We start from the raw sequence: 27539 nt of genomic DNA, 5'->3' as shown, positions 1-27539 counted from the left end.
GTGGAGGTGGGGGTCCATGCTAAATCTCTATAATCCCCATAATGATCTTTTAAGGTCCTAAAATGTTTTATTCACACGCACGCTTGCATGCCCCAACCTGAGCATGAAGGTGCACCGACACACAAATACACATGAGCACTACACACACTTCTTAGGCATCAAAACAACAACAGTGTTAGGGTTCAGTTAGGTTTGGGAATGGGGAATAATAGCAAAAGGTGCTAAAGAGATTGTAAGATTTGAAATTGCATTAGTTTCCCAAAGCTGGCTTATGGCATTGCAGTTGAGTGTCCTAATAGATTTAATGTATAAGCTTTGGAGCAGCTTCTTTTGAGGCCACTCTTGGCATCAAGTTAATAAGTAATGTAAAAATGGCACCCCTAGACTTCACAGAATCCTAAAACAAGAGACGCAGATAAAACTAATGCAACCAAAAAGCGAAAGTAAGTAAAAAGTAAAAGTCTGTGTTCTGCCCTAAATTGCTCAATCCCTGCTTCCCTGTTTGGTGCTGCTGTGTTAATGGGTAATCAGTCATCAAATAAAGCAGCTGACTGCAGGTTGATACAGACACTCTCGCTTTGTTTTCTGTCACTCAAAGACACAAATACCACTGATACAGACTCTGGTCATGTATGTCAAACCCATACTATGGATCCTACTCTTCACCTCTGTCCAGGAGGGTGAGCATTTCAATTTTACTGTACATTTGAGTATGATTATATCAAATTCATATGAATTGAAACCATATGGCTTTGTTGACGCATGTGTATGTGTACCCTTTTTGCTTGTGCGCGCATGCTTATCACCAACACTTTCACTGTTTGTGTTCCAGTGTCTCCGCAGGACTATAATTATGAAGATGAAACATACGAGGACCCACAGCCTCTGAACTGCTCAACCACAGAGAGCATCAAAGGTGGACATGTCACCTACTCACAGGTAAAAACAATAAAGTGAGCTGAAATTATAAGTTGATTATATTAAAATGTCATTATTTTTAATCATTAATAAACAATTAGGCGTATCGATTATTTTTCTTAAAACACCAAACATTCTGTTTCAGCTTCTCTAAAATGAGGGGCTGCTGCTCAGCTCTCTTTTATCATTTTAAATGTAATAACTTCTTGGTTTTTGGATTGTTGGTCAGACAAAACAAATATTTACCTTTTTGTAAATTTGCAATGGGTATCTATCTAAAACCACACAATAATGTAATGATCAGGATAGTTGTCAGATTAATGCACAGTGAAAATAATCGTTAGTTGCAGCTTTATTGTAAAAGTTAATATACCTTTTAATTGACTTCACTCAGAATGAGAGTGTTAGGTAAAAGGCCAAGAGGTCACATTTAACACCAAATCGAAAGATATGAGCGTGTATTCAAATTTGTTTTAGCTTTGCTGCATTGATGTATGCAACAAATTCATGTATAATAATATAATTTCATTCTAACAGGCTAAAAGAAATGTAAAACACTGCAAAACAGAGGGTACAAGGTGTTCAATCAGCAAGGAGTACAGGGACAGAAAATAGGCAAAATGAAGGATGGTAAAAAAAGAATGTGATATGTAAGAAACAATGAGAAAACGATCAGGTAAAAAATATATTATCTTCTATAAATCATACATGGAGGTCAAAGTGTCTTAGGGGGGTTATTTTCCGATCAAGATAAAAAGGAACTAGGTCTTAAAAGTGAAACAAATCAAGCATCTCTTTACTGTAAAGCTTCATGTTAATGTAGCTCCAGATGTGACCACGTGTTTCCTATACAGGGGGGGCTGGAAGGCAGCATGCTGACCTATCACTGCGGCCCGGGCCGATACCCTTACCCTGTCAGCCACAGGCTCTGCAGTGCTGACGGGGAGTGGTCGCCCATGAGATTAACCACTGGCAGACTGATGTCACGGGCCACATGCAAAGGTAATGGTTTGGATGATGATGCATTCAATGTCACATGTACACCAAAGTACTCTTGGCTATCCTGCATCCTCTTTTCCACCTCTCTCCTGCTCCTAGATGTGTTGTGTCCGGCTCAGCTCCAACTGGATCATGGTGACTTCTGGCCCAGGGACCAGTGGTCCCGTGTTGGGACAACGCAGAGCTTCTCCTGCCAGGAAGGGTTCACCCTGTATGGGTCCGCCCAGAGGAACTGCACCCTCTCTGGGGAGTGGACAGGAACCACTCCCGTCTGTGACAACCATGGTAAGGACGGACAACATTAAAACCTTGCTCATGATCAAGCATACATCATGAGTATGATCACCCTATGTACAATACATGACTGTATTTCCCCTCTTACATCATTGCAATAGAGAATAACTGAGAATATCCACTTACATGAGGCCCTGAGCCCAGTTCAGCAAGTGTATTTTAGCCTGTGGTACAGTGAGCAGCATGCACTGACTAAGCCCATACTTACTGAGGTTTACATTTAAAGCAGCTTTGGATGAAAACATATAAATGATCCCTGCAAATAGATTTTATACAGCAGTTTACCGTGGTTACTCTGACACAAAACAGGTCACTGACCAAATGTTGCAATTAACTTTATAATTCAATAATTTAACACATAAGTCATGTGTTTTTGATTAAAATTAAATAAATTAAATGCCTTCGTGAAACATTTCAAAGTATTACATAATCTTTCGCAAATCAAGTTATATTCTGGACAAACACCTATATCCTTTTTAAGAATGGTTATAACCTTGAAAATGAACTATCGTTGCATATTTTGTCTCCTCTACTTGCCCTTCTGCAGCTGACGACTGTAGTGACCCAGGGATCCCACCCGGGGCCCTGAGAACAGCAGGCCGGTTTCACACAGGAGAGGAGGTGATCTACCGGTGTCAGGTTGGTCTGGATCTTCTTGGGTCGGCTGAAAGGGTTTGCCTGGAGAGCAGGGAGTGGAGCGGTTCAACACCACGGTGCCAAGGTGCAGAGTAGCGTTTTTTAAACATACCATAAGTGCACAGTTGTAATCACAGTTTTAGATGTAGGTGATTTCCTTTACATAAAACAACAGAGGATTCTTTTTTTATTTTATTTTTTTACAAAAAAGACCTATAGCAATTGGGCATCAAATCAGTGCCAGAACAGCACATGGTGAAATATTATTTTACATGTACATCCATGATATCTTTGTCCTTTACTGCAGGCCCAAATACCTTTGACTCCCCCAGTGTTGTGGCAGCAGCCATGGCGGGGTCACTTGCAGGAGTCATGGATGTACTCTCACCAGACTCCAAAAAGAAAGGTGGGCATAACTTATTTCTGCTTCAACATTTGGCAGGGCATAAACAACATTACATTTCAGGTGCATACACTTAAGGAGCAACTTGCTGAATTTAACTGTAATTAAAAGAAAATACTTGTGTGTGTGTGTGTGTGTGTGTAAGGTGGAGATATGTCCTTTGGCAGAACGTTTCGTGTGGCTGAAGGCAGTCGTATGAATGTCTACATTTTACTGGACACATCAGGAAGCATCGAAAAGAAGGACTTTGAATTATCCAGGAGTGCCACCATTGCTCTCATCAGAAAGGTCTGTGCCACATGAGCTTACTTGATTCAACATTGGTGTACTAATTTGTCGTCTTGTCTAAGCGGGTGTAAAAAAACATACATTTCTTCTTCATTCTCCTTCTAGTTGGACAGCTACGAGGTACAGCTCAAATTTCACGTGGTGTCATTTGCCACCGAGGCTAAAGACATTGTTGACATCACAGACTCGGGTATAAGTGGTAGCATCGACAACGTCATATGGAATCTGGAGCAGTTTAACTACAATAGTAGGACTGGGCTTGTTATCACAGTATTCATATCTTTTTAATTCATCTGGTGTGATATTATCAAGTACAGCACGTTATGACCATGATGCACTAATGTGTTTATTAGTTAGTAAAATTATTTATCAATTTACTTTTTCAATTGTCTCATATTTTGCATCTGTTCACCTGCAGGCCATGGGCGCAAGACGGGCACCAACCTCCACGCTGCCCTGCACCGTGTCAGTGAGGTGATCAGCTTCTTGAAGCAAAACAGCGCCAAGAACCATTTTAATGAGACTCAGAACATCATCATCATAGAAACAGATGGTAAAAAAACACAATATATCTCACAAACTCATGCTGAAAAAGCATGAGTTTGCTCATTATAATCATTTACAACTCATTAGAGGTATTTTTTTTGAAAAAAAGGAACATAAGAAGATTATCCTCAGGGTAAACTGTAGGAGTTCATTCCCTCTTTGTGTCTTTCTGCCTGCAGGTTACTCCAACACAGGCAACAAGCCTCAGATTGCTCTGGCCAAGATCCGGAATCTGCTGGGCTACCACAACACATCCCGCGATCACACAGATGAAACAATGCTGGGTATCAAGATAAAAAAAAAGATTTGATTAAATGTTTTAATGCACAGTATATGGTATATTGTGGACACCATATAATTACTTCCACTGATTGCAATCATAAATCAGACATGCAAGGCAAAGCTTGTTTAGTGTGTTTAATGTGTGTATAAATGGTTGCCTTTGCACATATACAGTATAACTTATTTCATCTGTGTGATTTCAGATGTCTATGTATTTGGTATTGGGAATGAAGTGAAGAAAGATGAGTTGAACTCTTTAGCCTCACAAAAACGTGGTGAGGAGCACATCTTCGTTTTGAAAAACTTTGAAATACTGGGACAGATGTTCAACAGCATCATTAGTAAGTAGATCACTCTCAATTCTAGGACATAAGTGTGTGCTTTCTGACTTCAACTGTCAATATGCCAGCAGAAAATTGAATTTTGAGAATACAAAAGACTTGAACCTGTGTGTTTTTTGTTTTTTAGAATGGCAGCCAAAACAATTTTTTTTTTTTTTTAAATGAACCTGAAAGTACAAAACTGTGAACATTTCACACTGGATTTAAAAGTTAAGTTGCATATTAAAAGTTCACAAGCATAACTATTAAAATGCTTCATAATACAGGTGACAAGGGTGTGACGATGTGTGGGGTAGCTCAGGAAATGGTGGAGGATAATTCAGCCTACACGAGACCCTGGCACGTCACTCTGAAACCGGACACAAAGGCCACAAAGGTGGTTCACTAAAATCTTAATGGAGATTCTTATTTTCATCTGTTTGATATTTTAGACTGGATCTTCACACATTAACACTTTCCTCTTCTATAGGCTACGCCGTGTGTTGGATCCATTGTGAGCCAGAACTGGGTGCTGACAGCTGCTCACTGCTTTGCCAGAGCGAGCACAGAAGTCCCTCAGCAGGTGGAGATACGTCACGGTCAGTGTCAGAAGGTTTTGGACTTTAAAGCTGGGGTAGGCAGTTATCTGGAAAAGGCAACAAAAACACACGCCACAATTAAAAAAAGACAGCCCTCCTCCTGCAGCTCTCCCCTTGCTGTCTTAAGCCCCTCCCACCAGACGAGCTAGGTCATATCCATGCGCTTTATACAGTAACCTGTACGAGTATATGGGTACACAAGGACAGCCATGCACATCAGCATTTGTAGAACAACCACTAAGAACGCCATCTTTTTGAAATGACGTGATTAGCCGAAAGTCTCCCGTCACAGGCTAGATTGTCTAAAGCCTGAAAACAGAGCCAAGAGGAGGTGCAGAAGCCTTTGTTCTCTCAGACCACCTGAATTAGAATGTGCTGAAGGTTATTAAGGCTTTTTTTGCGCAATAATACTCACATAAGTTATTCTTTTAGGAATCAAAGCATTAACAAAGCAAAAAATAGTAGTGCCTTCCTCACCTCACTTAGTTATCTACTATATTGTAGCAAACATCCAGTCTAGATTAGTGCTTTCTATTAACCATCCTCTTTGGTTCCCAGGTGCGGGCTCATTGGTTCCCAAGAGGGTAATCATGCACCCAAAGTACAACACTAGGGCACTCAAACACAGAAATGTATCAGAGTTCTATGACTACGATGTAGCTCTGGTACAGGTGAACAAGAGTATCCCACTCTCCTGGAAAGCCAGGTAAGTAGAAAAGATTCCACCAGGGTTGCATCTAAACAAAGAGCTAAACTCAAAGGCACTGATTTTAAAGCCTAAAAAAAAAATTTGTTTTGTCATGAAAAGGTTGGGTTTTTATTTCCAGCCCTTGTGTATCTTAGAAAAGGGATAACACTTTTTACATAAATGTTCTTGGACATCAGTGTTGAGTGTGTGTATACTGTATGTCGTACAACAGACCTATCTGCTTGCCATGTACTGTACCAGCCAGCCGAGCCATGAAAAGAGTCAACTCCACCTGTCAGCAGCACAGTATGGGACCTTTTGACCTTTACACTCTGCAAATGCATTTACATTATTAAGAGTATGCAAGGACTATTTAAAAATGTTCCCAGTTAACATAGTGTTAATAATATATTACAACATAGAATTCAGACTAAAACATCCTGAATAAATTCTCATGTATTCTCAGTAAAATGTACGTGTGTTTACAGGGGATGAGCTACTACCGCACCAGGAGACTCCTGCCTTTTTCATCCATAAGAACTCTCAAAGGAAACAAACACATATTCAAGAGAGTCAAGTGAGTGAGGGCTGATGGGATTTACAGACTGCGGGCTTCATTCATGCTGACACTCAATAACATGGAGTAAATAGGTGTATTTGTTATAAGAGTGTTGCACTGTAACTAATTTGCTGTCTGCAGAGGCCTAGCTGTGTGGAGAAGGCCAGGCAAACACTCAAAGAGCCCACAGATGTAACTTTGGATGAGTATGTACCTGACAGATTCCTCTGTTCGGGGGGATCCTCAGCACACAAATACGCAATCACCTGTAAAGGTCTGGACTCTACACTTACTGTATTATATCCAACACAGTTTGAATAACACGGGATTCACATGAATTACATGTTGTCTTTTTGTATAGGTGACTCTGGTGGATCCTTGTTTCTGCAAAAAAGAAATCGCTACTTTCAGGTGAGTTTCTCACTTAAAAGAAAAAGCCTCATTACAAACTTTGCAGTCAGCATCATGTGGACATTTCTCCCGCTTTCATCTCCAGGTGGGAGTTGTGAGCTGGGGCACCACGGACGTGTGTGACCCAGTCAACTCAGCTCTGAGAAAATACAGCAGCGACAAGCCGCCTCCTGATGCTCGAGACTTTCACATCGACCTGTTCAAGATAATGCCGTGGCTTAAAGAGCACCTGGGTGGGGAGATCCAGTTCCTGTCTGAGATCGACTGAGAACATCCATAATCAATCAGCTGAGAACTGCTTAGGTTAAGCCACAATGACTTAATGCAGAATGCAATAGAGCACAAGTGGAAATAATCATAGACAATCATACACAGTAATATCAAGTGTTTTCTAAAGCTTTATTGTCAAATGGATACTGTTGATTTTTATAGCTGTGGTGCAGTAAACACACTTGTAAAGGAAGATGCTTTGTCATACACAACATAAAAAGTAATTCTTCTTGTTCTCACACTGTATTCTTTCTAAACTCAACATGTGCAACATGCATGACGCATTACTTTCATATGGATACTTTGAGTTGTTTGATAACACACCTATTTTAATGCAAGTCTAGTTAACATCACTTGTTCTAGTTAGAGGCCATTAGCCATACAGTATGCATATAAGCTAGGACATAAAAGTACTGCACAGATGTCAGTGGGTAGCCCAGACAGTCCCATCAGCTGTCTCAGCTGTGTCTACTGACTAACTTGGTGTGTTTGTCTATGACTGTTGCTTGTTGCTTGTGTGGATCTCACACCTCATCTGCTTCACTGGCTGTCATCTGTATTCTTTTTTGTGTCAGTGAGAATGTGAAAGTCAAAGGTGTTATGAAGCCAGCTGTCCTATCAGCCCTCAGAAAACTGCCGGTACAGGGTTTCTGATTGGCTGTCTTTAAAGTTCGGCACAAAGTGGATCTGGAGGATCTCGGACAATCCCTCAGGAAGAGCAGGAGCCACAAAGTGTTTCCTGTCCAGAGAGAGAGAGACAGATTACAGTGGTCAGTAACAAAGCTATTAGTAATAAGTGATTTTATTACCAGTTCTCAAAACCCACTGTGTCAGACTTTCATTTTAACATAGTGACAAGTAACAAGGACAAAACAAAAGCTTCTGAAAATGTATTAAAATAAAAACTAAAGCACATTAGTGGCGTGCATTTAGTTTGGGCTTTATGGCACAAAAAAATAAATGTGTTTTATAACTGTTAAGAGTGTGAGAAGAAAGGCCAATATCACTAACTTGTAGCTGTGGAAAATCATGTCATTGACCTTGACGTGTTTGCTGTCTGATGGAGCCATCTCACGGAACTGGGAACAAGAATAATGCATTAAAAAACACTTGCCAACACCAGCCAGGATAAACCAAACCAAAGGGTGAAGAGTGACAGTTTGGAGAGGAGATTCATACTTTGTTGTTGTGTTTGGCTTGCTCCAGAGAGGCTGAGAAGTGGAAACAGCGACACGGCACTCCGGCTGCCTTGGCTACATCCACATATCTGGAAAATACACACACAACACTGGTTACACAAACAAAGTACGTAAGTAAATAAATGCACATACAAGCAGCAGGCAGGAATATAGTCATAGCACAAAATACAGCAAGAGCAGCATATGATCAGTACCCACATTCTAAAATACAACCATTTAGTAAGATTCCTTTAGAAAAAGGCTAAAACGTTGGCAATGAAGGGAACATAGTTAACTTGCAATGTCACTGTGCAATATACTGCTGGGTTTGAACCAGGTTAAAGGGTGTAGAGGAGATTAACATGGGCCAAAATATTTCAAAAGCAATGACATAATGAAGATCAGGATCATGACATGCAATATTAAAAATGATAATTCCAAGCATTTGTTTTCTACAGGGTAAAAGTCTTTTAATATTGTTAGGGAAATTTTGATTTACATACTTTCTCTCTTGTTATTATTAAACTGTTAGAATAATATTATACTGAATACTCTAAACAAGATAACATGGAGACTGTGTGTCCTTGTCTAAGCACGGTGTGTTCCTGAGGGCATACATGCCCTCCCAGACCAGACAGGGGAGACGTCATCGACTCTGACAAGATAACAATTGACGACATCTACTGTGTATCATCATTAATTACATTTATTATAAAAAGCAGCTGTAGAGAGCTTTTCGTTAGGTCATTGTCTGTACTATTCTGTAGTGCTGAAACTGCCTCCTTGTTGGGTTCTCAAGTAAAATGAACTTTGATATATCTTCAGTGGCTAACCCTAACCCTGTCTATTATTTGATAATGTAAATTATTCTAAAAATATTTACTAATGTTAAAGTGTGATTAAGTCATTAAATCACTTACATTTGTCATCAAGTGTAAGTGCATTTTGGCTAGTCACATTAACATGGAAACAGTTCAGCTATTTGTTTAACTATGACATTTTAACACAATGACATTTCTCTACACTAAAAAGGGTGTTGTGCTCTTTGCTATGAAATAAGGAATGCAGGGTTGTTTCTTGATTTACAACTTCTTTTACTATCTCTGCTTTTGTTGTATCTCTGTTTTCTGAGTTTGTGGCGGAGGAGAGAGGGATACATCCAGTAACTGAAATAAATACAGTTACTAGGTAACAAATCTGTGGTGCATGATAACTGCTTTTTTGATATATATAGTTATATCAGTTACTGCCCCATTGTAATTGTAGTTACCAGGCAGAGTGGATAGATTGTCACATCATAGCAGAAACTGATATCTGTGAATTAAAACAGTTTTCCAAAAAGAAAAGAAGCAATAGTGGAATATAGCAATACATTCTGTTGCTACAGCCCATCAGCCCATTTAAACCGGCTGTTATACTGAGCTAATAATAATGCAGTGAGCTTGAATCCTTTTTGCCAGGAGTTTTGTCAAAATTTGGTTTGGAGTTTCAGTTGTGCTTTACCGTTTGCGAGACTCTGGGTCTGGGTTGGTGTTGTCCACGGCGACACTGCGGCCTTCTTTCAGAGCACGCTCACATGCCGACACACAGTTCTGCCATGAACCGAGTGTGTCCTGACGCGAAACAAAACATGAAGTCGGTCACATGTCACGGAAGACTTTAAGGAAAGGGCCCAATGATATATGGATATCACAATGCTCATAATACATTCTTTACAACAGTTAAAAGCGGATGTATAAAATGTAAAAGCAGGGTAGCAAACATCAAAATAAACCAAAAACTCAACAACTGTTCATTAAAAGCCACTCACCCTGTTAACGTACACATAGCCTTTTGGAATGACATGGGTGTGGAAGAATGTGGATTTACCAGCTGAGAAGAAAGGGTCAAGGGAACAAGATCAGATTGGTGCTGGTGGAAGGGGAGAACAGAAAAGGTGACACACTGTCCTTTTTCTCTTACATGCAGGGAAACCCACGGCAACAATGACTTCTGTCTTGCTGGAGGTGAGAGAGGCAGACGGTGGGTCGTACAGTCTTGCAGTGGAGTCAATCTTCCTCTAGAAGTTCACATTAAGAAAATATTAACAAAAACACAGACACAAACCAAACCCACAAATGTTTCTCATACACTGTAGGAAGAAAAAGAAAAAACACAGTACACAGGAGATATGTTCATTATACTCACAGGGTCAAAATTAGGCAGGCTGAAGGGGCGCTCTTCCAGCCCAGGAAGTACTCCTCTGGGGTGTGGAACTGCAACCCAATGTTCAGAGCAAACTAGGAAAACAAGTGAGTCACACTTATTTACCTGGCCTTTTCAGTGACATTTAGGATGACACACACAAAACAAGTCAAGAAAGGAGCCCCCCTCCTAAAAATAAAAGTAAATAAATCTTAGGTCTTACCAGTCGGTCACTGCAGGAGAAATCCTTCTTCTTCCTCCCTGGAGCCCAGTTCTCTGGCCGACCTGCAGCGTCTGTGCACAAAGGTAAAGTCAGAAGCTCTGTGTGTATGTGTATGTGCTCTTGTACTTCTGCCACACTGGAAAATGAGAATCACATCAAGGGCCAGACATGTTTAGTTTATTGATATGCTTTTATTTAATCAAAAAAGTCAAATATCTTTGACTGTATTATTGCATGTGTCATATAGTCTCACTTACAGTTTGGTCAACATAAAGTCCTAAATAAGTCAGGAAAAAGTTCCTCAGCCACCATAGAAAAAAAAGCGCCCCAAAATGTCGGAAAAAGTTAAAAAATCGTCAAAAAAAAATGACAACGTCAGAAAAAGCGACAAAAACTAGGTGGGCCAAAATGTATTGTGAACCTAAATTGATATGTGGGCCGGATCATAATCTGCGAGGAGCCGGATTTGGCCCGTGGGCCTTGAGTTTGACACGTGTTCTAGATCATTTCTGGGCTTGGGGTTCGGTTTAGACCAAGGAATCATATTGGGTTTATAGTTAGGTTTAGGTCTAGTAATAAGCATTGAGGATTATAATTGGTGGAGATTTCAGGTTGTTTGGGCCATGGTTAGGATATGGGATCTTTTTGGGGTTTAGGAAAATAGCATTGAATTAAATGTTTGGTTTTCCAAAGGACACGTGAGAAAAAACACACCTGTAAGCATGGGATGTTTATCACTTTGGCAACACCACTTAACACCCAACCTCACTCACCTCCGACATAAAAACTCTGTGTCTTGTCCACAGTCATGCCCTCATTCGCCTGAGCAGTAAACACAAGCAAAGACACTCACAGTTAAAAGTAGAATAGACGGTTTATTGTCAAACATGCAAAGGCATCAATGCTGTGAGGAGAGATAAAAGGGCGGCTCCTATGACTCATATTGATTAGCGTGCAGTGACCACACTTGGTTCTGCCTCAGTGCAAATACCGTGTATGAGGTGTTGTTCAAAAACAATATGGGTGTGTGTTTACCTTGTCACACAAGTGATTCCACATTCCCATCACTGGTTTCCTGTAGATACCAGGTCCGGTTGCTACAAACACCTGTAACGAAAGGTAGGGATACAAACATCTGGGGGGGTTTTGTACAATAATTAGGAGAAAAGTGAGAGTTAGGCCATTACATGACTAACCTGCACAGGTAGCTGCAGCGTGTTGAGGATGTCCTCCACTTTAGACTTGAAGACTTCTGGTCTCAGTTTGCCTTTAGCGATCCCCATCTGGTTGGTGAAGAACACCACCTGTTGGAAGAGAGCCAGGGTAGACTAGGAAATCCAGTGTCCTATTTCACAGGCGTTCATTTTCTATTGTTGCATGTTGCTCTTCCTCACCTTGTAGCCTTTCTTGAACAAGTTGGTCAGCCTGGGCTGAATTTCAGGATACAGAATCCTGTTAATTGAACACACAAACATAAATATTACGACAAACAATAACATGAGATAAACCCTTTGAAAAGTAATGTTCAGGGGTGTAGACATACTTCCAGTCATCTGGCGCAGTGGGAAAGACTTTCCCAGACTTTGTAGTGATGATGCAGCCATCTATGTCAAACCCAGCAATCTGGAGAACGACAAGAAGAGGAAATGTTCAGGCATTTACACATTAGCTGCATGTTCTTACCAGAAATCATGTAAGGCGATATTAGGAAACCCCATTACAGCACTTTTGTGTTTATATGAAAAACTACATTAACAAGAATAAGAAATTATCTAACACTCGTCAGAGGACCTGCGTTTTGAAGAAGCACTTTTCAATGCGACTGTTGGTTTTATTTTGTCACTTCCTGTGACTGATGCCAAACCAAACTCAACAACCAAAATTAAAGCTGCAAACAATTATTTCATTATATTTTTTTATTAATTTTATTAAAAATAAATGATTTAGTATTTATTAATCTGTTTATTTTACTCATGTAAAATATCAAAAAGTAGTAAAACAGAAATGTCAGTTTTTGTATTTAAATGTCTTGTTTTTTACAACCAGTCCAAAAGTCAAAGGTATTCAGTTAACAATAATATTAAACAGTGAAAAGCAGGGCATGTTAATACTTAATATGATGGAATGAGTGACATCATCGTCATTTTTGCTTGAAAAATGACTTACCCACTTAATAGATTTTCTTTTGCTTAACTATTCAATGAATCGACTAATCGTTAATGGATCTGCTGTGGCAGAAATGCATTTGGGGAAAACGTGATGTCATATTAGGTCCTCAAGGGTTGGGAGTCCTTTTTTACAATAGCACTGACAACTGTACCTCTACATATTTTTGCAATTACATTTACAATTACCATAATTATATTTCATTGTGAGGCCTAAATTTCACTTAAAATGATTACGTTGCAAAATCTAGTTGCCTACCACAATACTGTGTAATTCTCTGACCTCAGACACTGAAACATTAATAAATGAATACATAAAGCTGTTCTATTGAAACAGTTCCCACCTTGTCACTCCCTTTGACACCAGCAGCAGTGTAAAGCATCAGGTTGCTGATCTGCTGCCAGCTGCTCTTTAGACAGCCCTTTGAAGAGGATGAAGATGATGAAGGCTGGGTGCTATTACTCCTCTGTGTTATAGACTTCTCTGCCAACTCCTGCAGCTGCTTGAGCCTTTCCTCTGCCATTTTTTCCTCCGCCTCCCTCTTCCTCTTCCTTCATTTGTCTGTCGGAGGCCTCCTTGTCTCTTCGTTGGCGCTTCACCTCAGGGTTTTCGCTCTCTGGGCTCAGCCGTCTTTTAGATGACTAGACAGAAAAATAAAAATACTCTATTATTTTTGTTGTTGTTTGACATCAAGGTCTCTTGATAAATATCTTCACTAAATAGGTTCAAACACAATGACCAAACAAATGTGATACCTTCATTGGAGATGTAGAAAAGAAATCCTTTATACTGCGCTTGGGTTCTGGACTCAACTGTGCCTCTTTTTCTTTCCCGTTTCTCCCTCCTTTTGTCTTATCTGTGGCTTTTTGTCCTTTCTGTGCAGTGCTGGAGGCGGATCCATTTGAGCTCAGGGAGTAGAGCAGTTTAAATGGGTGGCTCTGGTTAACTAGGAAGAGGGTGCCTCCATGGGTGAGTCTACCAGACTGGCTCCGGCCCAGCTTCTCACCATTCAGGAAACTGGGATTGGGACCCAGCTGTGGAAGAAAATAATGTATGGACATTGGACTGTAGCCTTTTTACATATACAGAGAGTTTATAGGATGTTAGATAACCAGTGTGTGTCTAGGCAGTAAAGATAAAGCTGTGCTGTTATCAGATTTTCAGTGAACATGGGCACGTAGGGAGGCATGCTCTGGAATTAAAATGGCTGTCTAGTGTGTGCTGAGAATTTTAGTTAGGTAAAAGAATATATTTATAAATATAATTTCATTGTTGGTTCTGGCTCGGAGGATGTTTCCCGAAGATGAAACATTGTCGATATAGACTAGGTTTACAGACATAATGACATAGCTAAAACATCAGCTATGTCACGTGTGGTGCCAAATATCAACTCTTTCTAGTGTTGTGTCTCGAGGATAAATACAAGTTGAATGTTTGTCGGGTGTGTCCGGCAGTGGTGTTTTTCTAGCCTGACAGCTTCACAGAAAGACAAACTGAATTATAAACTGTGACGTGGGGCTTAAAAGTGTTTCTTTTTATACCTGAGTAACAACCACATCCTGGTCTGCAAAGCAAGCCACCACCTTCACTGTAAGAAACAAAAGAAGAATTATTACCACCTCTACTTACTCACGGGCACATGCACACACATACTTGGATAGTCATTTAGAACTGAAACGATTACTCAAACAATCTACAACTTTTCTGATTATGTAATGGCTCAAGTCACTTTTTAAGCATCAATGCAAAATAAAGGAATTTGCACATTTAAGATTTGTCTTTCTGACATTTTACAGACCAGATGACTAATCGAGAAAAACGTTGTCCGATTAATAAATAATGAAAATAATTGCAGCCCAATATACAGTTATTGTGGCCTACAAAGATATGACACCAATTCTATCCCTGTTTCTTATTTTCTGCATTTTATCTTTATGTATTTTATGCACAGCAACAAAAATGACATTTAGAGCTGCAGCAAACAATTATTGTATTAATGATTACTCCGCCTGTTTTTTTTTCTTCTTGAGTAATCATTTTGTCTCTAACAGTTAAACATGTCCATTGCAATTTTTTTTTTTTTAGCCGGCCAACAGTCCAAAACCCAAAGATACAATGGTATGAAACAGAGAAAAGCAGCAAATTCCAAGATTAAGAAGCCTGAACTGCCAATGTTTTCATTTTTACTTGAGAAGCGACTCAAATTATTATTCAATTATCAAAATAGTTGCCAGTTTTATGTCTAACGATTTAATCAATTCATCCATCCACTAGTCATTTCAGCTCTTGACATCAACAACTCCTTTAAATTCTGTAATCAAGAGAATGAAGCACTAAAGTTGTTAATTAATCTTTCTCTCCCAACAAATTTATATGTCTCTCTATGTAAGATCTATTAAGGTTTACGGCTATAAGAAACAGTATGTCTCATGCTGTGTAAAAGTTACTTATTGATCAGTCCATCTCAAACAAAAAATAAATAGTCCTAACAGTTTTTAACACTCAGCAACTTATTTAAACGTTGTTCCTGCTCAACACTGACACCAAACCACCAGGGCCTTGCATTTATATTTAACTATTACTATCAGAATACTTAACTAAATACTAAATTACTAAATAGTACATTTTGCAAACTACAAGGGTCTCGCATGGGGGGTCTCTTGGTATATTCTTCAACAGTAAATGACGCGCGTGTGCATTGTCACGAAAAGCACCAATGTATTTATGTCGAAATTTCCCTCACCCTGGTGCCTGGAGCATTTCTTGTCGGTGACGCCAGTGTCCGGACCCCGGCCCAGAATCACAGCTCGTCCGTTCTCCAGGGGGAGCCGAGCTCCGGAGGGGCTAACCAGCGTACACGACATCTGAGCGAGCGACCACCACAGCAGCCTGTTTGTGTGTGTTTGTGAACCACTCGTTTAATACAATTATGAACCGAAACACTTATCGCACGAAGGTGGCTTCGTATATAACAAGTATGTAACGTTAATACTTTTGCCACAACTTATTTGTATCTGAGTTGGTTGTAGAAACGCAGTAAAAACAAATACTAACCGGAGGGGGCTTTTTACATTTTAGCAGAGTGTACCGTACCCACGGTCCATCAGAAAAATACGCTCGTGTAGAAACGTACTCCCTTTCAAGCTTCCACTCATTAGTCATTAGTTACTTTTCCGGGATTTCAGTACTAGCATAGTCGTATAATGCTTGATTTGTTGATTCATAATGTAAAGTAATTTCACGGAAAGCCACGTCCGCATGGTAAAGTAGACTTTTTCATCAATTTCTTTTTTGGTAATACAAAAATGCTATTAGGCTACTGTAGCCTACATTTTAAGAAGTTTCTCTTTTGAATGTTGCGCAGAACAGTAAACCTACCCGAGCTTCTCCGTTGGACAAGAGTCAAAAAAGAAAATTGACACACGGAGAAAATAGGACAATATGACCTGTTTGGGCTAAATGCTTGTATGCGCATACATTTGTCTAATTAGGAAAACAATACGTGTTCGTCGTCTTTCCTTATTTATTATCCTTCTATCCTTCTATTATCCGTCTGTTAATGATGACGTCAGGCCTAGATGTTTTGATTGATATAGGCTACTGTCTGTAACCTATTTTCTTCATTACAGGGTGGCCAGGTTGTGTAACTCATTCAGCCTAGTTGGTTGAAGAAAACCTTGTTATTAGACGTGTAATGTGGTTTGCTTATTATCATAGAAGTAGGCTTTTTACATCAGATTGTTTTATAACTTTTTATTTACAAGTAAAAAATATTGGGACAGGCCCACACAACATAGACACTAGAACTTAAAGTGGGGATTCTGGTGTTTACAAAAACAAAATGTAATACACTTGAACTATTATTTAATTAATCGTTATAATAGTCATCATACGTTTCTTTAAGAAACTAAAACACAGATGTCCTTATTGGTTTTATATTTTACAGCCACAATGTTATGTTGTGCTCCCAACATTCACAAATATTGACTTACACCGACATAATTCCAGGGTTTTGCTCACTGAGAATGTTTACAGACAGGTGATGTCATCCATACTATCCATTGATGTTCAATCTTGGCAGTGATAATAGCCTGGGTCAATGGGTTGATCTCACTGAAGCCCCTCCTCCTATTATCATTTCTGCTGAGCTACTCAATCCTGTTCTTACTCTATTTATATTCCCTCTTCTCTCCTGTCAGATAGAGTACTTGCTGGATTGCCTGTCTGGAAAACTGTCTGATAATACAAACAGAAAGACAACTCGACTTTCAGGTAAAAAATTATCACTTTGAGATTTAGGTAGCGTTTAGGTAGCATAATAATTGTAAATTGACATTTTTGTTGTAATTTGATATATATTTGTATGAAAGTGTAACACATTAGGCAGCAGTAGTACAGTATTTGTTGTTTTAATCTCTGTGAACTTCTTTTCTCACAGGACAACCAACAGACACAATATACATCTACGTGCAACTGTTTAACCACATTTACTAACGCTTAACGACTTTGCACCATTTTTTCCGCATCCTGCTTTCCACCCTTTAAATCTTCAAAGCATTGATCCATCTCACCATGTCCAACCAGCCCATCCAAAATAAAAATGAAGGGGCCTACATGTCCGTGATGAGAGGCTTGAGAGAGCTGGACCTCCGGGGCCCCTGTGTTCCCAGTGACCTGGTGCTAATTGGAGACCATGCATTTCCTTTAGCAATGAACAGCCGAGGCCAGGTCCTGATGGCAGCCTCTCTGTACGGCCGTGGAAGGATCGTGGTTCTGGGTCATGAGGGCTACCTGACCGCGTTTCCTGCTCTGGTAGAGAACGCTCTGACCTGGCTGAGAGGAGATGGATCTGACAACCTGTCTGTGGGGGTCCACGAAAACATCAAGGCAGTTGCTGATAAAATCAGCAAATCCAGCTTCCAAGCCAACGTTGTGGGGGCCTTCAGTGACAATCTGGGTGTGGGGGTGTATGTGACAGATGCCTACAGCCTGGGTGCTGACGTGAAGGACCTGGTGGCATTTCTGAAAGCTGGAGGAGGAGTGCTGATTGCGGGGCAGGCGTGGAACTGGGCTGCAAATCACCCTACGGAGAACACGCTGCTTCAGTTTGAGGGGAATAAGGTTTCTGGTGTGGCAGGGATCTACTTCTCTAAACGTTATGGGGAGGTAGAGTGCCTGCCTGTCTACCCACAGATCCCATCCTCCTGGATGGCTAGAGTGTGAGTGTATACTGTACTTCTCCTTTGTTGCACATTTAGGAAGGTTCTACTTATTATTTAATTTTAATAATTAATATTGACATTTTTTTAGAATATGTGGTGTATTTCTCTAGGTGCCGAATGAGTTAATGAATTTTCAGGGACAGAGAATATTGTGTATATACAAGTCATCCACCCTTCTCACCTCCAATCAAAAGCTTTGGCAGGTATCATGCAGCTACATTCTTTTTTTTTAAAACAAACACCAAGAAGAAGAAAAAAAAGAACTATACCAATAATAAGTAAAAGGGCATACCTCCACCAAGGCATGCCCTTTCTCACAATTTTAATGCAGTGTAAATCTTCCCAGTCGGGAACTAATTTTTTAGACTATTCCAACACCACATGAATGCAGCACAAATACCATATCTCGCAATGTTAACAACAGTGAAAATAATTTGTGCATCTGTCCCGTGTTTCGGATCCGTTCCAAAATGTATGGGTTCTTTCTTAGCCATTCTACACCCTTCCATTGGGTTTCATGAAAATTGGGCCAGTAGTTTTTCCGTAATCCTGTTAACAAACAGACAAACCAATAAGCAAAACAACCGAAAACATAAACACCTTGGCAGAGGTAAATATAATACATAACTTATTACCATACCGTTTTTTAATAGACTTTCATAGCAAAACAAAATAATCCCATCAAAAATATTGAATAACAATAAAAAAAAATTATTTTCCTTTTGTTTTCCTCCTTGCAAATACAGAATCGGAAAGGATTTTGAGGATGACTTGGAGTTCTTACTCGAGGGTGTTTCAGAGTTTGACCTCCAGGGTGGAGCAGTACCTTCTGAGCTTCTGGTCCATGGCCCACTAGCCTTCCCCATTGGTACCACTGGGGATGGACGAGCGTTCCTGGCAGGAGCCTACTATGGGCAGGGACGGGTTATTGTGGTTACACATGAAGGATTTCTGGGACACGAGGTAGAGTTTACAATAAACTCATTCATTTTAGAGTTTCTGCCTACATAAGTCAAATAGAACACAGAATTTGCTAATGTAGTATGTATATAAAAGATCTCATGTCAGATCGTATGATCTCATTTAGACTGTAAATATGATTACTTTGCCTATTTATTTGGATACATATTACCTTTTGGCCACCAGCAGGTGGTTGTCTGCAGTACGATGTGTGCTAATCTGCCAAAGCTCATTATGTGATTAATAAACTACTGCCTTTCTTGTAATAACTGCCTTTATCACAGACGCTGGCTCCATTTTGGAAAAATGCCATTCATTGGCTGGATGAAGGCCGGCAGGGAGTTGTTGGTATAGCGCCAAATCATGCGCTCGAAGTTCTCAGGAAGTCAGGGTTACAATGTGAGAAGACAGACTTCAGGAAAGACCTGAGTGTATTTGTTTGTACAGCGTACAGTGATCATCATGCGGAGGAAATCCGAGACTTTGTTGCAGAGGGAGGAGGACTGCTGATTGGTGGACATGCCTGGTACTGGGCACAGACACACCCTGGGCAAAATGAATTAACAGATTTCCCAGGTATGATAATGCACCACCACCAACGATTTCTTATATATACTTAACCAGTTTTATCACGTGATAGTATAACATGATGCATGCTAAGCATATTCCAGTTACTACTGTCTAAATGCTCATTCTGGTGTGATTGTACTAGGCAATGACTCATTTTAGGCACAACTCAAAACTGCGTTCTGCGTTAGATCCCCACACAATGAATCCCACTTTGCTAAGTAAGAAACACATTTGCAGTCATAAACACAGTATAGAGTACAGGATGCCAGGCATTTACATAATTACTACATGGAGGAACATACAGATTAAGCACAGGGAAACCAGGTACAGGCACTCTTAAATTAGAATTATCCAACTGCAGATGACCAGGGAGACTGAACTGATGGGCTGGCTGAGATAAACAGGGAAATTTGCTTCACAGAAACCAATGGACCGAATTACTGAAAAGCACCACTGTGCCTGTAGAACAAACGGGGGCAACGGACAGAGACAGACAAGTTTGCAGGGGTTGCAGGCTAGGACCTGCGCACAGCTGGCCAGTCACTTTGTGAGGTGGGTGCCAATGCCCTAATCCGACGTTGGCAATCAACTGTCCAACAAGCAGTTCTGACAGAGTTTACCTGTACCATAAAGAGGCAACCAGCTGAATGACCACTAGAGTTGGTGCTTCAGTGGCTGCAGAAGAAGGTGCAAAATGCAGGACAACTGGAGCAGGTGCTGACTGGTTCATTTAAAGCAAATCTAGTGGTTTAATGGAAGAATAATACATATGCAAAGTGATGAGCGGCAGGAAGTCTGACACACTGGCTGGGCAATCAAAGATAAACTAGAGTGGTCTGCTTGGGGAATTGGATGGTCCTTTCCCAAATGATATGACTTACTTGGGTCCAGGGGTTCCATGTTGGTGTGAAGCCTTGAAGATGCCAAGCCAAAAGCCCACAGCAGCAGACCAACCACAAGAAGCCAGTGTAACCTGCTGCTTAGAATGGCTACCCGACATTGTGGAGAGTTTCTCAACAGTACCTTAAACAACATGCCCCCACCAACGCAGCCCCTTGTGCGGTTTTAACATAGGACTAGTTTATGTCTGAATGCCTGCTCGCCAGCAGGAAGACATGATCACTGGCTGAAGGGGAAGTTGGATCACTGGGCAGCGGGGATGCAAGAGCACTGTGCAACTGTAAAGAAATGACAGTGGTTGAGAGTACTGAGAGTAATGTGGCTTTTTTAGGTCCAGGCTTTTTATGTGAACAACGTAAGATGGCAAGCCAATGACCCACAAATGACATTCACTAGGAGCCAGTGAGCTCTCAGGCTGGTGTTACCATAGGCATGGCCTAGCAAGTCACCAACCACAAGAAGCCTGTGTCGGGCGATAGGGCAGACAAGACATTCTGGTAAATGCAAAGAAGGAATGTGCAGTATATAGGCTGGTGGTGATCTGTGATAAGGTCCTGACCTGTACAATTACAGCAGGCATAAAAACAAGGGTAAATACAGTAATCATTAGAACTGCAGCTGGGGAGGAAGGAAGGCAGGCACTGAGGACATCAAATGTCGAAAATGACTACCTTTGCAAACACACGAGGCACAAGAGGTGTTGTGATGTCACCAAAGAACATACATTAAAATATATTTCACTAATAGGCTACTGCTTTGTATAAGTAACAGACCTGCATAAACTTAAATCTAAAAGTTTTTATAACCCACCCAGTCCCAACATAACATAATAGTTCCAACAATAAAACACAGTTGATCAAATCAGGTTTGCTGGAATGTGTTTCAGGAAACAAAATCCTGAACACAATGGGCTTGAGCCTGTTGAGGGCAACAATCGGAGGAGGTATCTACAAGGCCCCTGTGCCTAGCCAGGCCATCAAAGACGCCTACCACTTCCGCCATCTTCTACACCGCTTCGCTGGTCATGTCACCCAGGGGGAGGAACTTACAGAGCAGGAGGAGAAATTCCTTACAAAGCTGGGCCAGGACTGTGTTAACTACTTGCAATTGAAGGCTCATGACTGCTCCTCCTATACACAGGTCGTATCCACCCTCACTGACATTGTGATGAAGTCAGACATGCCACAGGTGAGCAGTACAATTACATGAAAGCTTTATAAAACATTCCAATATAACATCTAGAAGCTGACATCAGCAACATCTTCGATAATTCATTTTCTTTCAAGGTGTGTGAAAGCAGCCCTGTGAAGAGTCCCAAAGACCACCTACTCCTTAGTGTAGCGGCACATGTATATAAGATTTGCCCAGATCCTGATGCCCTCCTGCCATCACTTATCAAGGATAACCCATTGATGCCGGTTGTCTATAACCATAAGATCCAGATTGATGCCAACACAGCAGGTAAGTTGTTGTGAACTGTTTATAAGTTTGACTTGTATGTGCACACTTGTGATTCATTGTGTTTCATTGACATGTGCACAACTGAATTCAGTAATGTTTGTATTATTATACTGCATTAATCTACAGACCTCAATGTTAAGAAGTAGAAATGTAAAATGTGTCTTAAAAATTGTGTACATGTAATTATGACTCAGTTCTTTGCTGCTGTGTGTGTGTGTGTGTGTGTGTGTGTGTGTGTGTGTGTGTGTGTGTTTGTGTTTGTGTATCTGTGTGTGTCTGTGTGTGTGCCAGGACGGGAGGAGTGGATCAGTACAGGTCTCTACCTCTCTCCTGGAATGAAGACCTACATTTCCATTCCAGCAGAGATTGTCAACAAGGGATGGAAGGTGCGGTACACAAAATTAAGTTAATTGTGTTTCTGTTAATTTTGTACCCCTAGTGGAGGTCCAGCCCACCCTATGTATACCCCTGTCCCCAGCAGTGACTAGGCCCATCCCTAACATTTTCCCACCCCATCCACCAGTGCTGTCCACCCCACTTGGCTGCCTCCAGAATATATCAATGCCCTCCCCCACAGGGGGTCTAGCCCATTCCCTGCAGAGTCAGCAGGCCACACCCAAAAAAATCTAACCTAATTTTACCCCATGGCCTCGGGCAAAATTAGGAGTAGGAGTCACCTCAGGTCATTCAGTCTTTGAATGTACTGCAGTCATTACCATATCCAATTTTCCAGCATTGTATCCTTTTATTTATAATAAAAACTATACTTCCAATCAGTAATACATATTTCATGTCTTCCTCAGATCCAGATAGGCTGTCAAACAGACCATCTCCAATCAGAAGTGTTGAAGAGAGCACCGTGTGTTCATGAGCGATTTCCTATAATCTCAGAGATGATGCAAGTGTGGAACCTGTGGGGGGGACTCATCTACCTGGTGGCTCCACTCAATACACAAGTGGAGGGGCTAAAGGTCACAGTGCAGATGGCTGTACCTGCGCCATATTATAAATCTGGTGAGTCTGTGGTGAGTGTGTGTGTGTGTATCCTCATGGGGGTAAATGGCAGGCATGTAGTATACAGGGCATGTAGGGTTAAATATGGTTTGGTTTTATCATTTAGGACAGTGTAAGTAATGACATCTTGAAAAATCTAATGCAATCTCATTAGTTCTTATCAAACATCACTTGCCAGAATAATTCAAGGGAAGTAATTTAATTTTAGAATGTGATCATTACAAATCTATGGAAGGATACCTTAAACTAAAATTTACAAAATAATCTTGTAAAAATGCATTGCATTCTTTTTCAATACATCCATCCTGTTTGTTCTTTTCAGGTGTGACAACAGCTGCTGATTGGTTGTTGCTGCGGACAGCTCCCTCCCCCTGGGCAGAGTTGGAGTTTGACAACATCATCCTTACTGTACCATCAGATGTTGTTCGGAGCCTGGATCGCCCTGATCAGTTGGCAGCGCATTGGGATGAGATCATGAGGGGCATTGCTGACCTAGCTTCCATACCACACAAATTTCCTCGCAAAGAACGTTTTGTTACTGATGTGCAGATTTCCCATGGTAAATCAATCAATCAATCAATCATTAATTAGTTAATTAATCAATAACATACAATTTTAGTTCAATGTTATCCTGTCAGTTCCTACAATGTACAGTATGCATTAAAAACTAATGTTAATAATAATAATAATAATAATAATAATAATAATAATAACACATTATATAATAAATATATGTGTATGATGAGGGTGTGTAGTGTAATCATTTAGGATCCTAGTGGCCTGAAGGTAGAAGCTCCTGCTGAGCCTCTCAGTGCTGGCCTGGTGTATCCGGCACCTCGCGACACCCTGCTCTGCAATTTCTGCAGGGCCTTGGGGTCCTGTTTGTTGCGGTTTCCGTACCAGGCCATAATGTTCCCTGTCAGGACGCTCTCGATGATCCAGGAGTAGAAATTCCTTAGTATTTGAGGAGACACCTGGAATTTCCTCAGGCGTCTGAGGTGAAACAGCCTCTGCCTTTCTTTGTCACCACTTAGTCAATATGCAGCGCCCAGGTCAGACTCCCTTGAAGTTCTCCACCCTTTTCGCAGGGGACCTGTTGATATTAAGGGGGCGTAGTAGTTCCTTCCCTGCTTCTTCCCAAATAGACAGACAACCATTTACTATCCTACCCACGGGCAATTTAGAGTTTTTAATTCACTGAAACTACATGTCCATGTTAACTCCTTGACAAAAGGCGAAAAATGACATTGGGTGCATACGACATTATGACAATGTAAAAATGTTTACTTGTCACGTTTTTTAAAAGTACTATACTACTATTTATAACTACTAATTCTAATAGAGTTTTGTACCAACACATGCTATTATGAGGCCTGCATTTTGTGCTTTGCTCTGATCACATGCCCTTCCACTAAAATATATAATACTACAAGGTTTCTCCTCTGTATAAGGAATCCTAAAGATCTTTTGCTATAACACTGTTTTTCTCATTTTTCTTCATCTAGGTTGGATGCATGCTGGTTATCCTATCATGACACACAAGTCCACAGCAGCTGAGCTGGTCAGCATTGAACATGCTAGGAGTGAAGGCCTGTGGGGCCCCATCCATGAACTGGGACATAACCAGCAGAGAGGCTGCTGGGAATTCCCATCACACACCACAGAATGCACTTGCAACCTATGGTCAGTGTATGTGCATGAAGAGGTGCTGGGTATCAACAGAGCACAGGTGGAGTAAATACGTTTTTTTGACAAAACAACTTAGACCAATGGCTAGAAAAGCCTTGTCTTAAGATGTATTGTGACATGTTTTGATATCAAAAGATTTCACAAAAGACAACTAATTTGTTGAGAAAAGTATTCACTGGGATCACATCATTTCACCTTTTATGCAGGCTCATCCATGTATGACTTTAGAAAATCGAAACAGACGAGCAGAGGACTATGCTAAGAACGGCAAGAAACTGAGCAACTGGCACATGTGGGTGGCCCTGGAGACATACATGCAGGTGAGAGAGAATTACTATATGTACACCCTTGAGAGAAACCTTATCACATATAAGTCAGCAATTAAACACAACTGCACTCCTACAAAGGCAAAACAAATCAAAATACAGCAGCAGGTTGCAATTCCAGGTACGTGTACTCATACTCAAAATATGTTCAGTATGATTCATCCAAAAAATGATATCAGTAATTCATATAGTGTTTCTCTACTGTAATCGATAAAGCTCTCTATAATTGGCCTCTCATTTACCCATTCATACACACACTTTTACACGATTGGCGATGGAGCTGCTATTTAAGATACTGGACTGTCTTGCCAAAGGACACTTTGACATGTGGACACCAATCACCAAGATCCTCTTTGCTAGATTTGATACTAAAGTCTGTCTAAAGAGAAGTTGTTGCGCTCGGCTTGATGTGGATGTGAATTAAACTTGATGTGTATGTTCAGGACATGTTCAGGAACTCCATTGAGATGAATCAGGGTTGCTCAAAGGGAACTTGACTTATGAGCCAAGATGTTATTGACTCTACCCACATGCACTATCAAAATGAAACAGATTTTGGTTAATACTTACCCCTAGAGAAGTTGCACCAAAATTGGAGAAATTCTGTCCAATAGGTTTAGAGATACATGTTTTTGGCATTTGTGGTGCCCCCTTTGTATCGGTTTCAAAATGCTTTGGCAGGCCTATTCCCAAACAATGACTGAAGATATCTACCAAGATGTAATGATTGAACAAATGGTCAATGAGTTATAGCCAATTTCCTGCCAAGCCTGGAATCATGTTTTTGGACATTTCTACCCCTTCGGGTTTGAACCCTAAAATGATTGGAATGTTTAAGATCAAGAGACAACACTGGTAATTTTCACTATTGCATGTACCTCTGTCTCCATGTAGCTCCAGGATAAGTTTGGTTGGGATGCCTTTAAGAAGGTGTTCGCTGCCTACCACAAGATGAGCAACTTTCCGAGTGACAATGATGGAAAGATGAATCTGTATGCTGAGACTTTCTCCCAGACTGTGGGGATGAACCTGGCTGGATTCTTTAAGGCCTGGGGCTGGCCCATACAAACAGTCACTGAGGAGAAACTCTCCAACCTGCCTCCCTGGACTGACCACCCGATGGTCCAGTATGACTGAACTTCAGACTGCTGCTGGTTAAAAGTGCAGAGAGATGGGTTCAATAAGCCAATTATTGACGTTGAGTATTTAGTGGGTAATTCAATTAACTGACTTTTTTTGTGCTTTTTTTGTTTGTTGTATTTTTACCATGCAATATTTGAAGAATAAACAGGAGTTGCATAGTTGACCATATATATACAGCTTTTACATTCAGAAGCTCCTTTGAAAACAGGGTTGTATTTGTTAAATACTTTAAAACCAAAGACACAAAATACCAAGAGGTCATTAAATTAACATAACTGTTACCAGGTGGGCTATACTTGTATTTAGAAGATTTTGAAGAGTTAGAAAAACATTGAAGCATTAAGCACAATGGGGAATTATTTAATTTATAGTAATTTGTTGGAAAAAAAGGGTTCTGTTTCAGGGTTAAAACAACATGATCTCTGATATTTGGATGTCTGAATTAGTAAGCTGCATCTTTCCCTGGTACTGTGGTACATAATTTGCTCTAAAGCTCTTCACTACAATGATATTTCCCTTTACTGTCAATGGAAAATACATTAATAAACAATTAATTCACTGCTCTGCTACTTCTTTTAATTTGTCCATTTTTTTTTATGAATGAGAAGCGTAGTAAGGGATACATTAGAGTTAAATACATGGTCAAATACACCATATTCACATATGGAACTAAATATGTGGATAGTGCAATGTGGAAGTAATATGAATAATAGTTTTCCAAGGTTATACTAATGTAAAAGTGCAAATACACCTGAACAAATTATTTCATTGTTTTTTAATCGTTTATGCCCTGCAGTTATTGTAAAACAGCTCCCCTAATGGATGATTAGATAATTGCTCCCAGTTCATCCGAGAGAGCTTTTCTACCATACGACAGTAGTTCTCCAGCCAAATGAAGAGAGAGAGAGACAACATAATCTGGTAGAGAGATTGGTGTCTTTGCCATTCTACTTGGATTCATCACAATTTCTCTCTGAAATTGTTGAGTGGCTGGAGGCAGAATTTGCTAGCCTGACAAGCCAGACCCACATCAAGATGTTGGGTCTGGGAACTCACCATTGACAGGGCTCAATCTGAGGGGCGGGATAAATGGTTGTCTTTCAAATTCCCTCTGCACGCAATAGGATAGCGCTACAACCAGGCAGAGCAATGAAGAAGGTAGCGAAGCTAGTTGATAGATTAAACTGTTGCCGTATCCGGTCAGCATAATTCCAAACACATCTTCCTTTTTAAGAATGATTTCAGTGATTTTCTTTGTTCTTTTCTCAAAGAAAAGCTTAGCTCTATACA

General features: G+C 40.5%; 3 protein-coding genes across 7 annotated transcripts; 2 read left to right on the top strand and 1 right to left on the bottom strand.

The window, feature by feature from the left end:
- Positions 1-521: 521 nt before the first annotated feature.
- si:ch1073-280e3.1 (complement C2) lies at positions 522-7448 on the top strand. Its single transcript, XM_039825954.1, has 19 exons — positions 522-680; positions 833-939; positions 1773-1920; positions 2017-2202; positions 2759-2932; positions 3155-3253; positions 3396-3538; positions 3644-3785; positions 3957-4091; positions 4264-4368; positions 4570-4707; positions 4974-5083; positions 5177-5285; positions 5844-5991; positions 6206-6279; positions 6462-6550; positions 6674-6806; positions 6894-6943; positions 7029-7448. The coding sequence occupies exons 1-19, from the start codon at positions 629-631 to the stop codon at positions 7209-7211; spliced, it is 2325 nt and encodes a 774-aa protein (XP_039681888.1). The 5' UTR covers positions 522-628; the 3' UTR covers positions 7212-7448.
- LOC120575252 (polynucleotide kinase 3'-phosphatase) lies at positions 7324-16160 on the bottom strand. Its single transcript, XM_039825966.1, is given in 20 exon segments — positions 7324-7952; positions 8225-8292; positions 8393-8480; positions 9895-10004; positions 10202-10263; positions 10354-10450; positions 10579-10601; positions 10604-10670; positions 10799-10869; positions 11572-11620; positions 11834-11905; positions 11995-12102; positions 12193-12250; positions 12342-12421; positions 13308-13502; positions 13504-13605; positions 13720-13998; positions 14506-14552; positions 15708-15853; positions 16019-16160. Coding segments are annotated over 19 exon segments (1818 nt in total). The 5' UTR covers positions 15829-15853; positions 16019-16160; the 3' UTR covers positions 7324-7831.
- LOC120575221 (TRPM8 channel-associated factor homolog) lies at positions 15840-26818 on the top strand. Of its 5 annotated transcripts, none has more exons than XM_039825941.1 (13): positions 15840-15939; positions 17164-17236; positions 17520-18183; positions 18933-19149; positions 19431-19722; positions 21503-21804; positions 21903-22077; positions 22369-22463; positions 22881-23091; positions 23414-23650; positions 24597-24820; positions 24987-25100; positions 26001-26818. In XM_039825941.1, exons 3-13 carry the CDS (start codon positions 17537-17539, stop codon positions 26241-26243), a joined length of 2757 nt encoding a protein of 918 aa, XP_039681875.1. In that variant the 5' UTR covers positions 15840-15939; positions 17164-17236; positions 17520-17536; the 3' UTR covers positions 26244-26818. The 5 variants fall into 5 exon arrangements, with proteins under 5 accessions (XP_039681875.1, XP_039681859.1, XP_039681843.1 ...); XM_039825925.1 differs by having other exon boundaries at positions 17403-18183; XM_039825909.1 differs by lacking the exon at positions 15840-15939 and adding an exon at positions 16108-16225.
- Positions 26819-27539: the final 721 nt, after the last annotated feature.

This window comes from Perca fluviatilis, chromosome 2 (assembly GCF_010015445.1).
Source record: "Perca fluviatilis chromosome 2, GENO_Pfluv_1.0, whole genome shotgun sequence".
NCBI lineage: Eukaryota > Metazoa > Chordata > Actinopteri > Perciformes > Percidae > Perca > Perca fluviatilis.
The sequence above is the reverse complement of the archived record's forward strand: the minus strand, read 5'-3'. Positions and strand labels throughout refer to the sequence as shown.